At 36.6% G+C, this 16225-nt stretch overlaps 1 protein-coding gene across 1 annotated transcript in view; it reads right to left on the reverse strand.

Moving 5' to 3' along the window:
- Window positions 1-1321: 1321 nt before the first annotated feature.
- The window catches only part of LOC143252556 (patched domain-containing protein 3-like), a 34165-nt gene continuing 19261 nt past the window's right edge, over window positions 1322-16225 (reverse strand). The window contains exons 3-4 of the mRNA XM_076504890.1: window positions 11786-12118; window positions 1322-9916 (exon numbers count right to left, since the gene is read on the reverse strand). Of these exons, the coding sequence (XP_076361005.1) occupies window positions 8031-9916; window positions 11786-12118 (2219 nt within the window). The 3' untranslated portion in view covers window positions 1322-8030. The remainder of the gene's footprint in view (window positions 9917-11785; window positions 12119-16225) is intronic.

The raw sequence follows: 16225 nt of genomic DNA on the forward strand, positions 1-16225 counted from the left end.
CTGCTTCATCGAGTCCCTTCTGATCTCTCAGTTGATTGAGGTACGAACATAATTTAGAACTTTGTTCAGGGAGAAGTTTCCCTTCCCAATTTAGTTCCTCAAACTGTACGATATCAACAGGATCTCCACGACCCATGGTGTTATTTGAATCAGATGGTTGTACTTCACTAAGGTCGCGGCGCTTATCCGAGTCTTTCCGGGTAGATGTCCCGAACAGAGGATATTGATATTCTTACGGCCCGAGTATACTACTTTAAAATCCCGGATGGTTCGTATTTCATACTCGGCCCATACTACCCGACGGTGGCGCTCCGACGGCGCCTTGACTCCTCGAAATAGTATTTGTTCGACATTTCTGATAGTAGGATGCCGATGTCTCTTATGCTGAGATAAGCCCGACCTGGTCTTAAATTTCGTTTCGCATATTTCGCAACCGAAGCTGTTAGAATCTGCTGCGAAAGTAAAAGTTCGCTTATTGAGACATTTGGAAACATGACAAGCGATAGCGTGATGGTTACTATCGTCTCTTCCACAGTATTTACATCGTACTTGTGCCCACTAGTTATGTTTATGTCATGTGGGTGTCAACTCGTGTGGACACAGATCACGTGCTATTTTTCTTACGGGTAGGTCAAAAAACACTTGAGCTGGTCAACCCGTTCTATATTGATGCCCGTTCCTTCTTTTGATTCATGATTGCCATCCACAGTAGTGATATAGCTGCAATTTTTTCGGTGAGCGAGATTATATAACTTAAGCCGTCCGCCTGAGTGATTCGGCGACTATCACTAATTGTGTAGGTACCATCCACAGTAGTAGTGTGGTCGATACTCTCTTCGCAAAGCGAGGTAATATAACTTATGCCGTCCACCTGAGTGTGGTTCAGCTACTATCTCCAGTGATAGCATGCATGTAAGCCAGTGTCGGAATAGGTATATATATCAATGCCTCTACTTCTGATGTTAGGCAATCCTCTCCCTCGTCGCCGGAGAATCACTCGGAAGCTACCATCCCCGATAGGTGCCAAGAAGTTCGGGTTTGGCCGCTTTCCTCGTACACCACGGACGCCAAACCATAGTTTTTATCTATTAAACGACTATCCATATTTTGAAAATGATCTGCTCTGATAGATGGTCGGCCAGGTCCCTATAAAATGCTAATACAGGGTAGAGCTACAACTCCCTACCGTGTGCCCAAATAGCTGATGGGTTCGGTAAGTCCTCATCACAGTTTGAAGGGTTACCGTCCCTCGTCTGGAGCTTACTTTCCCTGCGTTTTCATACATCTTGAACTAAAACAATGTTAAGAAGGTATTAAGAAAACTTTGCTTTATTAAACATTTCAGTTTACATTGTGGAAAATATTGCAGTGCAACCAAATATAACACAGAGTACATCAAGCTTATATTTGTTGTGAAACTTAAGTTACTGTGTGTGAATTTCATATAATATTGATAATGTCACCCACTCATAAATATTTTACATTACATATAAAATATTTTCTCTAAGACGTAATGCAAGTTATTCGAATGCTCTTATTCTAGAAGGAAAAAATTCATCACCTATCAAATATTTCAATATCAACATAATCTCCATAGCATTTCATGTACTTTTCATCTTTAAATAACACCTTATATTTCAGTAAACACAGTTAATCTCATGTCATTAAATCATAAAATTCATATCAAATTCCCTTTTTGTATTCACATGTGCCTCAATAGCCAGGATGATTCATTCATTAATGTGTTAATCGGCATGAATTTATTTAACATTTAAAAATACATCGAAGACCACTTACTCACACATATTTTTATAGACATGCATTTTTATAAACATATATTACAACTACATGTGGCCACATAAACTAATAGCTAGCAAAATACTTTTTCTGACTCCAACACTAACTTGTTTGTAAAGCATTTCGAGTTACTACTTGATAGATGGGGTCTAGTAACGTGCCGCCATCTGTAAGCCATGAAACTCAACTTTTATTTTGTTTTTCAGGCACCTTGAAATAAATAATTAAGAATAGATTTCATGTGTAATGAAAAAGATCAGGGACCACCTGGTATTCTCTATACAGTTCTTATCATTCGGGTACATTAGGCAATTCTCACGAAAGTATGTTTTACCTTCGAATAAAGAATTAAGGGCCTCGCAAAGCAATGGGTATCAAGTCCTTTCCGTTGAGTGTTTGAGCTTATAACAACTATAATAAATTTTATAAACTGTTTATGCAATCAATATTACATTTACAAAGATTGACCACCTCAACGGAGCAGCTACCACATGATATTATTTGGATATCTCTTACACTGATCCTTTGCTTGATAGCTCAGAAGTGTGAGTGTCGCAAATTCCTTTTGATTTACTCAATACGAGTATAGCAATTGACAAACTGTCCTAAGTTTATATAACATGGTGATAATCATACAATGTAGTGCATAAATTGTACTTTGCAATATCATCTAATAGTTCAGAAACCAAGGACTACAACATCCTTTCAATTGAACTTTGGAACACCTTGACATTACATCTACTGGCACTAGCTATTTTAACTTCCCGGTAATCAAACTACGCAAAGTACACAGATTAAAGACAGCCATTCCCTCTCTGTCAGTGACCCTATAGTCAATGAATGTCTTATCTTTATCGATACCAACCTTAACTATATTATTAGGTCACAGCTTTTATGAAATTTTGTAGAATGGACGGCAACTGCCTGCTGTGGAGAAACAAGTGTAAAGAAGGACGCTTCGAAAGTCTTCTTCCTTTCGTCTTTAAGAAGACTTTCGAAACGTCGTCCTCTACACCTGTGTCTCCACAACAGGCAGTTGTCGTCCATTCCACACAGTTTCATCATGAATACTCTGCCTAAGCAATGTATCAAAGTCACAGCTGTTAGGTATGTACACTTGCCAGGATATAAAGTTTGTTTATTGTCAGTTTATTCGTTTTGCAAGGAAATACTTCCATAAACATATAAGTATTATGAGTGGGAACAACAGACTGACGAAGGCAGTGGTAGAAGAGAGCAATGTCACGACCAAGGAAAAGTTCAGCGTGAAGTTAACTACCATAGAAATGATAAACCTAATAATAAATATAACAGTTGTACAAGAGGCAAGAAGTATAGTTTATTATATCAAAGCGAGTTCTAAAGTAACTGTACCAGTCTGAGTGCACCATGTCAAAAGGAACAGACTATATTTAAAATACGAGGACAGGATGATCATTTGAAAAGCAGTATACGACAGCGGTAATTCACGCCACAATTGTAAGGGTATTGTACATGTCATAGAAATAGAGAAAGGTAGTTTCATTTGTCACCTGTAATTATAAAGCAACTGAATAGGCCTGAGTGAACTTTTGACAATAAGAGAACCATAGAATGTTTGTGATATCCCTATGAGTACTATAGTGTAAAAATATTTTGTACATATTACACTAGTTTCGAATATACATATTGTTTTAAAATCAGATTCTCAGATGCAGACTTGCATTTACAAACGCTAAGCACCATTGACATCGACCAAAGGTTTCTACTATAGCAGCTCCTTGAGTGTAAACTTCATTAAATTTTTAAAAGTGGCGGACAAGTACAAAGGCCGAAATAGTATGGTGCAAATGTAATATAAGCCATCTATTATTCTGAAAGTAGTAATAGTTCTGTTTTTGCCATCCAGCTCAACTAGCCAGTATCCATCTACTGGGTCTAACTTACTAAACTACCAGGCTGTTTCAGTGATTCCACACATTCATCTGATTGCAATAATGGAAATACATCAACGTAAGTTATCGCATTCCCCTATCTAAAATCAGTACAAAAACTGGATGCACCGTCCATTTTTCTGACAACCACTACTGGATATGATCAAGCACTTTCTAGAGGCTGTATGATTCCATTTTTTAACATCAACTGTATTTCAATGCTGACTATATCGCTAGTGCTTCAGGAAAGCCTGCAAAGCGTTGTTTAATTGTCGTACATCACTTGTAATTATAGCATTAGTAGTCTGTTCTTTGACTCAGCCAGTCATTTAGTCTCATAAATACGTCAGAATATTTTCCCAACGTATTAGTGAGTTGCTGATCCTGTATCGAATTTGACTCGTCTAAACAATCCTCAGCTAGCTATTCATTGTTACTGGGACCAGTCTTGTAGACATCTGATAATTCTACTATGGAGATATTAGTTTACTATAGTTTTAATTATATAGACAAAACTCAATGATAAGCTTCAATCATAAAGACGTTAATACCAGAATAATGGAAGGCGTTGAGTACGTTTATTCCCCAAGGAAAGCCTCCTAGACATAGTCAAAACATGACCCTTCCATTTATTCCTATTTTATTTACATTTATCACAAAACATTTGTCTTCTGGGTCAACTGATGGCAAGACTTGATCTGGGTCTCTCATGTTCCATAGATCTATAGCGTCAGTATTCGTTACATTATTTGGCTCTTCTGACCTGTTGTACATTGTAGCCTTGTCCATCTTGCTGCTTTGCAAAATATGAGCATTTCCCGTGAAAGTGACTCAAAATTCCACAGGCAAAACAGATGATGCGTTCTTACCTTCGAAAATTACGTCGAACACGCTCACCCTTTCAGTCGTAGCGGCATTAACATGTGATGGCAATTCCTCTATTAATTCGTAGAGTAGCCCAAAAACTAGTTGTAAATTAGGGACGGCTATTACAAGTAACCCTCGAGTAGCTTTGCCGAATTTAACAACAAACCAAACCAGATAGATAGTACAATAGAGCCACAAATCAATTTTTGAACATTACAGTATTTCACAGTAATTGCTTGTAATATAGAACAAATATAGTATAACCCAAAATTTTGTATTTTTACAATTTGTTTGGAAGTTAAACACAAAACTACACAATGGGCCATTTGTGCTCTGCCAACCACTAGTATCGAAACCCGATTTCTAGGGTTGGGAAAACACAGACATACCACTGTCCCACTGTTGGGACATATCTTTATAAACTACTTTCAATCAGTTTCTAATTTTGATAACGGTTAAACATCGACCCTGATTTTGTAGGTTTGCTCTAAGCCATAATCAAGTTTTTTTACGTTCGTATAATTGTTGTAGGTTATGTGGAAACACCTATTTAAAATTGACAATTAAACTGTTTTTTTTTTTTTTTAATTTATACTCGAAATGATCCTAGTTTATTATTTTAGTAGCGCGTGTGTTTTGTTATAGGAAAGCCACATCGGGCTATATGCTGAGTCCACCAAGGGGAATGGAACCTCTGATTTTAACGTTATGAATCCGTAGACTTACAGCTGTTTTTGTAGCATTGTGATTGCATTTCAAATAAAAAAAACCCAAGTTTGGGCATTAAATAAAACAACTAAATTAAGTATTGATGATTTTTGAAACATATTCAATCCAATTTTCGAGAAACTAATGAAGTAATAAGTGAATAATTTAACTAATTCTATACTGATACTGGTAGTTGTCATATTATCGTCATCATGGTCAGAAGTGTTCAACTAAGCTTTGAGACTTTACATGTTTGAGCATGGCAATGTTGCAGTTTATAATTTTGAATTACTGACCAGAGAGAAGGTCAATGGCACCCAACAGCGTTTCACGGGCTACTATTTATAACCAGTGAATAGTTGGATTGATCGTCAAACACCCTCACGACTGAAAGGACAGTTGTATTCGGAGCCGGGTTTCGATCCAGCGATCTGCAAGACGTAGCGCTCTAAGAACTAAATAATCGACTCCTTCTACAAAACTGTGAAGTAATGACACTAGAAAATGTTAATAAACTGTAGAACGTAGTTGAATTTTAAAGATAAGTGCAATTGCATGATATATTATATACGAAGTTTTAAAAAAAGGATTCCTAGGTCATCTTTAGGTTAACAAAGAGAGTTTGATGTTGGATGATCCAACTGCAACGCCCCCTACACTCCCGTAACCGTTTACACTCTCGGAGCTTGTTGGGCTGTTTCAGATTCTTCATATTTCTTATAAAAAGAGCCGCTGATTCGGAGATGATTAGAAGCTTCTCAGCTCTTAGTCTGTGGCTTTCATAATCTACAGTTTCTTGTTTATTATTTTCTTAACAGAAGGAGACTCGGCATGGCCAGGTGGTTAAGGCACTCGACTCGTAATCCGAGGGTCGGGAGTTCGAAGTCCCGTCACAACAAACATGCTTGCTCTTTCAGCCGTGGGGGCATTATGTGACGCTCAATCCCTATTCGTTGGTAAAAGAGTAGCCTTCCCTCCAGTCTTACACTGCTAAATTAGGGACGGCTTGCGCAGCTAACCCTCGTGTAGCTTTGCTCGAAATTCAAAAACCAAATCAAAACCAAACTTAACAATAGCAGGAGATAAGCCCAGATTTTTGAATGGGAAAATCCCTTTTCTTAACTGTACCTTTCATTTAGCTGTGCTGCGTGTTATTTCAGAGCTTGTACTTGCTGTTCATTTACTGTTCATATAGAGAACACTGGAGATCTCCTACTTCGCAATAGTGTACTCTGGACTTACCCCGTTTAACAATCTCAAGTCCCCTGCTGTGTCTCAACAACAATTTATTCACAAGATAGTTGGCAAACAAACCTGTCATAAACATAGTAACATTAACCTTCAGTGTACACACACCAAACGTACTGGTTTGGTTTGTTTTGAATTTCGCGCAAAGCTACATGAGGGCTATCTGCGCTATCCGTCCCTAATTTAGCAGTATATGACTACAGGGAAGCTAGCTAGTAATCACCACCCACCGCCGACTCTTGGGCTACATTTTTACTGAAGAAAAGTGGGATTGATCATCACATTATAACGTCCCCACGGCTGAAAGGGCGAGCATGTTTGGTGTGACGGGGATATGAACTCGCTACTCTAAGATTACGAGTTGAGTGTCTTAACCTCCTGGCCAGGCCGGGCCTTCAAACGTACTGAGAAAATAAAATGGGAAAAATCGATTATCTTTATATTTTCACCTAGTTATGAAACATATTTATTAATTGTTTAACGTATTTCGAGCCTACCCTTATATAAAAAGGACAGTGACGTTTCTTATGAGCTGGTCTTTTACTGACGAAGCAAAACATTTAATTGAAATTAAATTACACAAACAAACATGAAGCGTCCGTAGCTGTTCTAACATGTTATATGTTATTAGACCAAATAACAAAGCAACAACTTGAATTCTAAATTTAAACAATATAAAACACCCATCTTGCAATAAATGCTCGCAACGTAAACATAGATCTCATCAGTTATATGTGGTAACTTTCAGCGTGTTTGTTGCTAAACTGTTAACAATGCCTGCGATTTAAGCACTAAGAATTTCCACAGCAACGGCTCTGATGAGTTTTACTGTCATTTCTTTCCTGAAACATTCTGGAATTTTGTACCACCCAAAAGAAAAATTCTACCACTTTCTAGTTTCAGAATGAAATATTAAAGTATGTGTTTTTCTAGTTATTTTAATTTTAACTGGGAAAAAACGAATGTAAGGAAATAGGACAATGACAACAGTGTCACTGACACCAACAATTACCACATCCTGCTGAATCAATGAAATGCACCTTTCTAATAAAACGACGAATAAAACATTTTTTTTTCTCAGAAAATGTGGTTTTTACCTCTTCTGAAGAATCAAAGATATTTCCACATCAAAATGTTTTGGGGGTTCCAGTTTTTATTTTTTAAAGGAACGTCCTGGTTGAATCTGACTAGGAAATGTCATAAATCCTATTACTTCAGTGTTAAAACTAGAAACAGAATATGACTACAAAGGTTTACATTACAGATATAAATTATTTATATGATTAATTTATATGGTTAATAACTACTATTATTTTAGTATTCGTAATGGGTCGCGTTAGAAGGTACAAATGAGAAGAATCGACGAGTAATTTATTATGAAAAATTAAAGATCTTTTCAGACCTAAGCCTGCTATGGACCCCAAATAAGGCTTTGTGTGGAACCTCAAGTTGGTATTAATACATTTAGTTTTGTCAAAATGGATTGTTATTCTATTGCTAATAGCCTTTGTTCGTGTGGCCTGTCGCAAATGAAAGAGGATCATCAGATATACTGTCCCTTGTCCTGGACCCGGAATGGTTCCACTCCCTAAGGCTTCTTGCTGATAACACCGAACAATTGTTTCTGGAAAAATACTGTTCTCCATTTCTCTGAGCGTCAAAAAGACCAGTTCGACTATCAATGTGGTACAAAGTCATTCTGGAGGAATTTCGCGAAGATAGTGTTGGATGTAGTTGTTCGTATGCAACGATTTCTTCTTCCGCTTCAAAGGCTGGATTGTCGCATTCACCTTTGTCAATAGAATCATGGCTCGAATATCCTATGAACTGTTGGGTTTGAGAAAATGGATTCATGTCTCTTCCCTTCCAGCTGTTCTCACTACTCTCCTCTCCACTAGTACCAATACCAAAGTCTTTGTCTCCACTGTTATTACAACTAGATGTCTCTCTAGATCCTTTCTCACTATCTACTTGTGCACATTGTAGGTCAGTGATTCCTAACATCACTACGTGAGACGGTCGAGGAATTTTTATACTATCTTTTAGTGACAGTGGTGCAGGAGACAATCCAGGTTTTTCTAGCTGATATAGGGTATGCGGAATTTCCCAAAGCTCTGGGATAGAGCTTTTCTTTTTTGAATAACAGAAGTCCGAAAGTGAAAGCAAAACTGGAAGGAGCAGAGTGCCATGGAGTGCTCCAAATAAAATGACAAGAAAGACAGTCTTAAAAAAGGTAAGAAAAATGTAAGAAGGCGCAAAGGCAAGGGATATTATTCCTAAGATGGTTGACAAACTGCCCTGTAGAATCGGCATTCCAAGGGAATAGAGAGCATACCGCATCCGTTCATCCGCCATCTTCTTTTCTGAGGATATGTAGGCGTACGAAATATGAGCTGAGTAGTCGACAGAAAATCCAATGCACATGATAAGATTTATCATGGAAATAGAGTCTAAGTTGACATTCCAGAGAGTCATATACCCAATGACTCCAATTTCAATAGACACTATGGAAAAAGCCACCCACATCGCACAGACGGGTTTGGGAATGAAAATCAATAATATTACCATCATAACAGCAGCAGCAACTGAAATAGATTGTATCGATGTTCCTCGAACCAGAATAAACTGGTCCCAGAAGATAAAATATTGCTGGAATACAATCACATTAAAAGGAAAACTGTCAGCAATTTCACGCAGCTTCAGAACCATATCTTTTTCTTCATTGGCATTTAGGACATCTTGGGACTGTATCATAAATCTAGAAGACACGATGGATGTCCCGTTCTCATTAAATACTATATCTTTCTCAAAATTGTCTAAGTGTGGCATTCTGAAAAATATACTTCGGAGGGCTTCAATGAAATCTTCCTTTTTAGTCAAGTTAAAACCATCTAACAAGAAAAAAGATCTATCGTCCTTCTGAAACTCCAAGTAAGCTCTTAGCCATGATTCAGTCAGTGAAGAGTTCGCAATAAAGTTGGCACTTTCAAACTTCTTGAGCATTTTCTCAATGTTCTCTTGTATTTCAGGGTCTGCATAGTTTAATTCGTCCGCAACTACGATTTGAATACGGTATGGATACTTCCGGAAATATTTGTCTTCCATGTTGTAAAAGGTAACGGAGTATGAATCGTACCGTGAAAGTCTCTGTCTCTCTAGGCCTTCTTTGACCATCGTACAACCCCAAATTCCAACTCCTAGGTAGATAAAAAACATCAAAAGTACCGACATCTTTACTGACTTGTTGCTGAGGAATTTACCAAATGAGTCTCGAAAAAAGACCATGAATATATGATCCTTGTTATCTTCTAGGTTATCTGGATCGTCTGGATTAACTCCACCGGCACACAAGAGTCTAAATATTGCATTCTTCTTTTCTGAAACTTAAGAAAAAATCTAGAATGTAGAACCTTACATTACTTTTTATACCAGGTATTATGATAGCTCTTTAATTTTGATAACTAATAAACTTATAGATAATAAGAAATAAGTATTTCAAGCTGATGAATACTGAGTAATTCATTATTTATATTTGAAGTTACCTGTCATTAAATACAAAACGGTGATATAGATATATATATACTCTACGTGAGAGCTCTGGATCAAACAAATATCCACTAACGAACATTGAAGCTTTTGTGAATCTTATTATTTAGTGTGTTAAGCGAGTTTTGTGCATTAATTCTTTGTGGTATTACTACTTGACCATAACACAAGCCTTGAATTTGGTTCCACATGTTTTATGCGTATTCAATAATAATATCAAAGTAACAGCTACAACAGTAACGTTATATAATACTTATCAGCAATGAGTCAAACAACTCGCCAGTTTGAATATAAACCTCAAAGTTTATCTCCCCAGTTCTCTTCCTCTCACGACACACGAACTAGTAGAAAATCAACATAATCATACACAGTAAAAGCATCAGTAAAATAACATAAGCTTGAAGAACTTGGCTATTTCATAAATTTAATTTTGGACAATGTAACAAATTAGGGTTAACGATTTTATTGCAACAAAATTTTGGTTCCGGTCATTTAAATTTAACAAAGTAACCATTACATTCCAATAATTCATTTTGTTTAGCTAGTTATTATTCGCAAGAATTTTTTATATTTAGTTGCTCAAAAAATTCGACTATTTTAACGTAACTTATTCACACGTACACGATTTGATTTTGGTTTCGCGTAAAGCTACTCGAAGGCTATCTGCACCAGCCATCCCTAATTTAGCAGTGTAAGACTAGAGGGAAGGCAGCTAGTCGTCATCACCACCCACCGCCAACTCTTGGACTACTCTTTCACCAACGAATAGTGGGATTGACCGTCACATTATAATGCCCCCATCGCTGAAAGGGTGAGCATATTTGATGTGACGAGGATTCGAACCCGCGACTTTCAGATTACGAGTCCAGTACCTTAACCACCTGGTTATGCTATACCGGGCCCACGTACATGAAGAAAATGATTAGATTCCCAGTATCTATTTTAATTCAGTTTTTATTTAGTAGTGTCATAAGGTGACGAAATCAGTAGTTAACCTTTGTAGAGATGCCATCATTAAGGTGTATAGTAAAAAAGACAAATCTATTGCTATGTTGTCAATGATAATGACTTGATTTTCCAAGTGTAACCAATTCTTTTTAGATAAATTTTAATAATTCAAAAGGATTTCGTCATTTTGCTTGAATAACGGGGAATGACATTAATTTTTAGAATTCAATTTTGATCAGTGTGCCTCGATTTCATTAATTTTATATTTTAAGACGGTTTACTGATCGTTTCACTAGTTTGTCTCCGATGTTTCGAAGATGACATTTCCAAAACAACTCATATAAGTTGCGACCTGTATTCACGTTTGTGGTCATCATAATGTAAATTACTATCGCGTTTTCTTTGTAAGAAAAACATGTATACATTTGAACACTTGCAAGCTAGAAACAAATGCTATTGTATTTTAAAACACAGACGAATGTTTATTAACACCTCCACTGGATGATGCTAAAAAAGTGTTACCTTAAATTATTAATTCTTGAAACTTAGATTATTGTAAACATACATTGACTGATGGATGTTAGATATTTCTCTATAGCGATTTTTTCTTACACATTACAACAAAGAAAGCAGTTTTGTTTTCAACACAATTCGGTTTCATGTATTATTTTTCTATGAAGTTCCTGAGCCACACAGAACGAATAAAGGGTTACCATCCTCATTTTGTAGTACGTTTACCTTTTACAGTAAATACTCACTTGCAACAGATCTGGGAATTGCTGGGACGCAGAAAATATTGTTAAGGTTTCTATTTTCGGCATATCCACAAACCGTCATGCATCCTCCAAAGAAAGTTATTTGCCAGATGTAGGCAAAGAGCACGCTCACAGCTGTATAGGTGCAAAAAATCTGGACGGACGGAAAAGGCGTAATGACTCCGATTAAAAAAGATATAAAGTTCGTGAGAGATGTTATCGTTATGGATACGGCAGCGTCCATGTACGCCTCCGACATTCTTTCTTCCACCGGCTTCTTCCGATCCGTGCGTCGCCACGCCGCCAACAGGACAAACGTGTCGTCCATTCCAATTCCTGAGGGTGGGAGTAGTGAAGTAAAATAACACTATAATTGCAATGTTTTATATCACAGGATTAGGTTTGATACAAATAATCTTAGATAATAACATGCTATTACTGTGTGACGAAAAAAGAAACAAAAAGCAGCATTTGGAAATAGAATAGGATTCGAACATGTCGCTGGTAATAGGAAAAATATTCTAATCACGACATTCGATGTTACACTCTACCTAAATAACCAGGTTTTTGTAACGTACTTTGCATTCGAGTCCAAATCCTAACTCATCAGATAGATAAGCTAGTTTGTTTGTTTTGAATTTCGCGCAAAGCTACTCGAGGGCTATCTGCGCTAGCCGTCCCTAATTTAGCAGTGTAAGACTGGAGGGAAGACAGCTAGTCATCACCACCCACCGCCAACTCTTGGGCTACACTTTTACAAACGAATAGTGGGATTGACCGTAACATTATAACGCCCCCATGGCTGAAAGGGTGAGCATATTCGGTGCGACCGGGATTCGAACCCGCGACCCTCAGATTACGAGTCGAACGCCTTAACACGCTAGGCCATGCCGGGCCCGATACGCTAGTCACAAGATCCCAAGTCACCCGGACAATATGGGATTTATCCAGTTTGGAGTCACCTTCGAAGATTACCAGATAGAACACTTATACTCTATTTTTACGAATTTTTCTTGCAGTTTTGAACTTACATGGTCAAAAACTTTACATCAGAAACAAAAGGTGTATTACATTGGAGAAGAAACTTGTTTACGAATGGTTACGACGCCAATTAAATTAAAGACAGCACATCGTGGGATAAAAACAAAACGTAATGTAACACAATGTTTGTGATTCATTTTATAAGATTTTACATAATAAAAATGTACGTGTTTACATGTTACAATAATCAGTTGCGTAATTCACACTGATAAATGAGCCTTATTGTTCAGAAAAACAGTGCAAAATATTAAAATAATATATATAACCTTTTCGTTTTATTTTTATAAATTATTAATATTAATTCTCGGTCCGAACAAACTTATCTATTTAGAGATTACCTAATACGAAAATGGTACTGAATGAACCTAACTAAATATACTTTTCTTATATTCTTGTTTACGAAAATCATTAAAAATTATTTGGTTGATTGGGCACTCTAACTGTTTACGATTCATGACGTCAAAAAACAAACACGCGTAGATTCGAGACATGTTAATACAAAATGATAAAAGCTCCATTACTCAAGTGCTTAAGAAAGATGGACCTTTCTTTTTCAGGGGCAAACTGTTTCCCAGTTTAGGATTTCTATCACTCACTGTTAATGGTATTTTCTACCCTAAACCCAATATCATCTTACGAGCTTACGGCATTAAGGTTACTTCTAAATCTATGTATATTATTTTTGTGTACAGCCCGGCATGATCAGATGGTTAAGGCATTCGAATTACAGTCTGAGGGCCGCGAGTTCGAATCCCCATCTCATCACATTTCCTCGCATTTTTGGCCATGGGGATGTTATTATGTGACAATCGATCCTATTCGTTGGTGAAAGAGTAGCCCAAGAGTTGGCGGTGGATGGTGATGACTAGGTGCCTTCCGCCTAGTTTTCCACTGCTAAATTAGGGACGACTAGTGCGGATAGTCCTCGTGTAACTTTGCACCAAATTCAAAACACATGTGTGTAAAACAATTTCTATAATGGAAAATGTAATAAGAAGAAATATATGAAATACTGTAAACAATGTATCTCAGAACAGCTGGGACGCAAATAGCCAGGTCGCTTTTCACCATAAAACACAAAACCAACCAACAAGAACGACTGATATTGGTATTAATATTTTTACTGATAAGCAAGGAACAAGGTTTCAACCTTCCTAGGTCATTTTCAGGTTACCAATCAAATGAAATCAATAAGTGTTAATACCTTCACTATCAGTTCTGAGATACATTTTTATTTCAAGTGGGTTTCTCGTCATCAAGAATTACTTCACCACGGCGACAATACGAGAAGTGCAAGTCTTTCGTGTTTCTTTGTGTGATGTGTTATCTGTTTAAACGCCATTATGCCTGAACTTACCTACATTACGCCATTGCTAACCGCACATGCTCGTGCAATCCTAACGAAACTAAGAAACTTAAATCATCATTAGAAGAAATAATGTTTATATCATCCAACAGTGTAGAAAGGAAAAACTAATCCCTAGTTTTGTGAAGATAAAACTATCAAAGAAATTTAACCAATGTACAAACATCTATAATTTACAGAAAAGAAAAAACCCTACTAAAAGCCATGTTAAACTCGAAATGTAAAGAACTAAATGACCTACAGAAACAAACCTAAAGATGACCTAGAAAGTCAAAACGTTGTTCTCTCCTTATCAGTAAAAGTGTTAATACCCATACAAGCCATTCTGAGATACATTTTTATTTCAAGTGGGTTTCTCGTCATCGAAAATTGTAAACAATGGTGTTAATGGCTTGTTTGTTTGAAGTCAGACACAAAGCTACACAATGGACTGTGTTCTGCCCACCACAGGTATCAAACCTCAGTTTCTAGTCCTGTAAATCTACAGACGCATGTCTACTTGCTGTGCTACTTGGGGGCGGGGCTGTTGATGAAAGTAACAAAAATAGATAATAGAGTATACTTTACTTATGGAAAACACGAACTCCAGCTGTTAGCTTAAAGAAGTAACGTAGATTTAACGTTCGTTAAAAGCTTATTAGTATAAACATGTGTTGAATCTCTTGAAAAACCATTAAACAAACAGCTCCGACAGTATAACTATGCCAGTAATGTTTTTCATTTATTCTGTCTGTCATCATACCTTAGCCTATAATAATTTGTAATTTGGAATCTGAATTATACCATTTGTACCATTTGTGCTATTCTTTCTTTATACCACATATATATATATTTCTTCAGAGAAAGAACATAAAATAGACACCGGTATTGATAGGTATTGACTACCATATTAATACTATAATCTTACAGTGTTAATTGTCGAGAGCTTGCGAAGCAATAGCACCAATAAGCCTAATATTCGTGATATCTGCTTTACAGCGAAATATTTATCCCGACTGTTAGGTTCAAGAAGCAGTTAAATTACACTGGAAAAGGTTGTCCAACGAATTATTATTTTCCCCGAAAGAGGGCCTGATGTTACCTGGTAGGAGCGCCTGTTTTTACCACTCGTACCACGATACATTAATGTGTTGTCTGTCAGTCAACATGTAGACCCGAAAATGCCGGTAAATAAGGAACGTTAAATGTTGCAGTTTGTATTGTCGTAACGTTAGTAAAACGTGCGCTTGCCACGAATCACGGGGAAAAAGTATTTAGTCTGTACACTGCAACACTGCATGATATATGATCTTCAAAACAAGAAATAAAAATATTTTTTTTACTCTTGGTTTTGGTTCTATTTACTCTTGAAACAGGGCACACAACAGTACGTTTAATTTTTAACTTCGTTGAACGCAAACCGAAATTTATTATAAGACATTTGCATTGAGGTAAATAAAATAACGATCCATATCTCCAAAACGCATCTTTATTAGCCTAATATTACAGCTTCACTGTCGAAATCTTCTTATAAGTTCACTAATAAAGTTGAATTTGAACTGAAACACATGAAAACATGAATCGTACGGAATGTTAAAGATCGTTCGAAAACTAACACGACATCGATTTCATTCATAGATGACATAAGTCGTCACACTAACGCAAAAAATCCTGTTAGAATTTATGATCGTATCACTATATTTAATGATTACCATATCGAGTTTTAGTTTTGATGATATCTTACAAACTCATATATAGAAAAATAATACTTAACCAGTCAAGCAATATGCAATCAAAAGGAAGGATTAAACTAAGAAAAGCAAACCTAAACCTGTGATAAATTACAAAAACAAGCCAAAACAAAATTAAATTATACACGATGCATAAATTAAAAGGAACTTTGGGGTGCTGGCTATAGTGTGGTATATAAAATATTACTATGTATATTTATATGTTTAAGTCAACTTTTGGTATTTTAAAAATCTAACTTTCTCTTCTATGTGCACATGCCCCGTTCATAGTTTTCACCCCTTCATTGTTATTTTATTTAGACATAC

The sequence above is a fragment of the Tachypleus tridentatus genome, chromosome 6 (genome assembly GCF_004210375.1).
Source record: "Tachypleus tridentatus isolate NWPU-2018 chromosome 6, ASM421037v1, whole genome shotgun sequence".
NCBI classification, from domain to species: domain Eukaryota; kingdom Metazoa; phylum Arthropoda; class Merostomata; order Xiphosura; family Limulidae; genus Tachypleus; species Tachypleus tridentatus.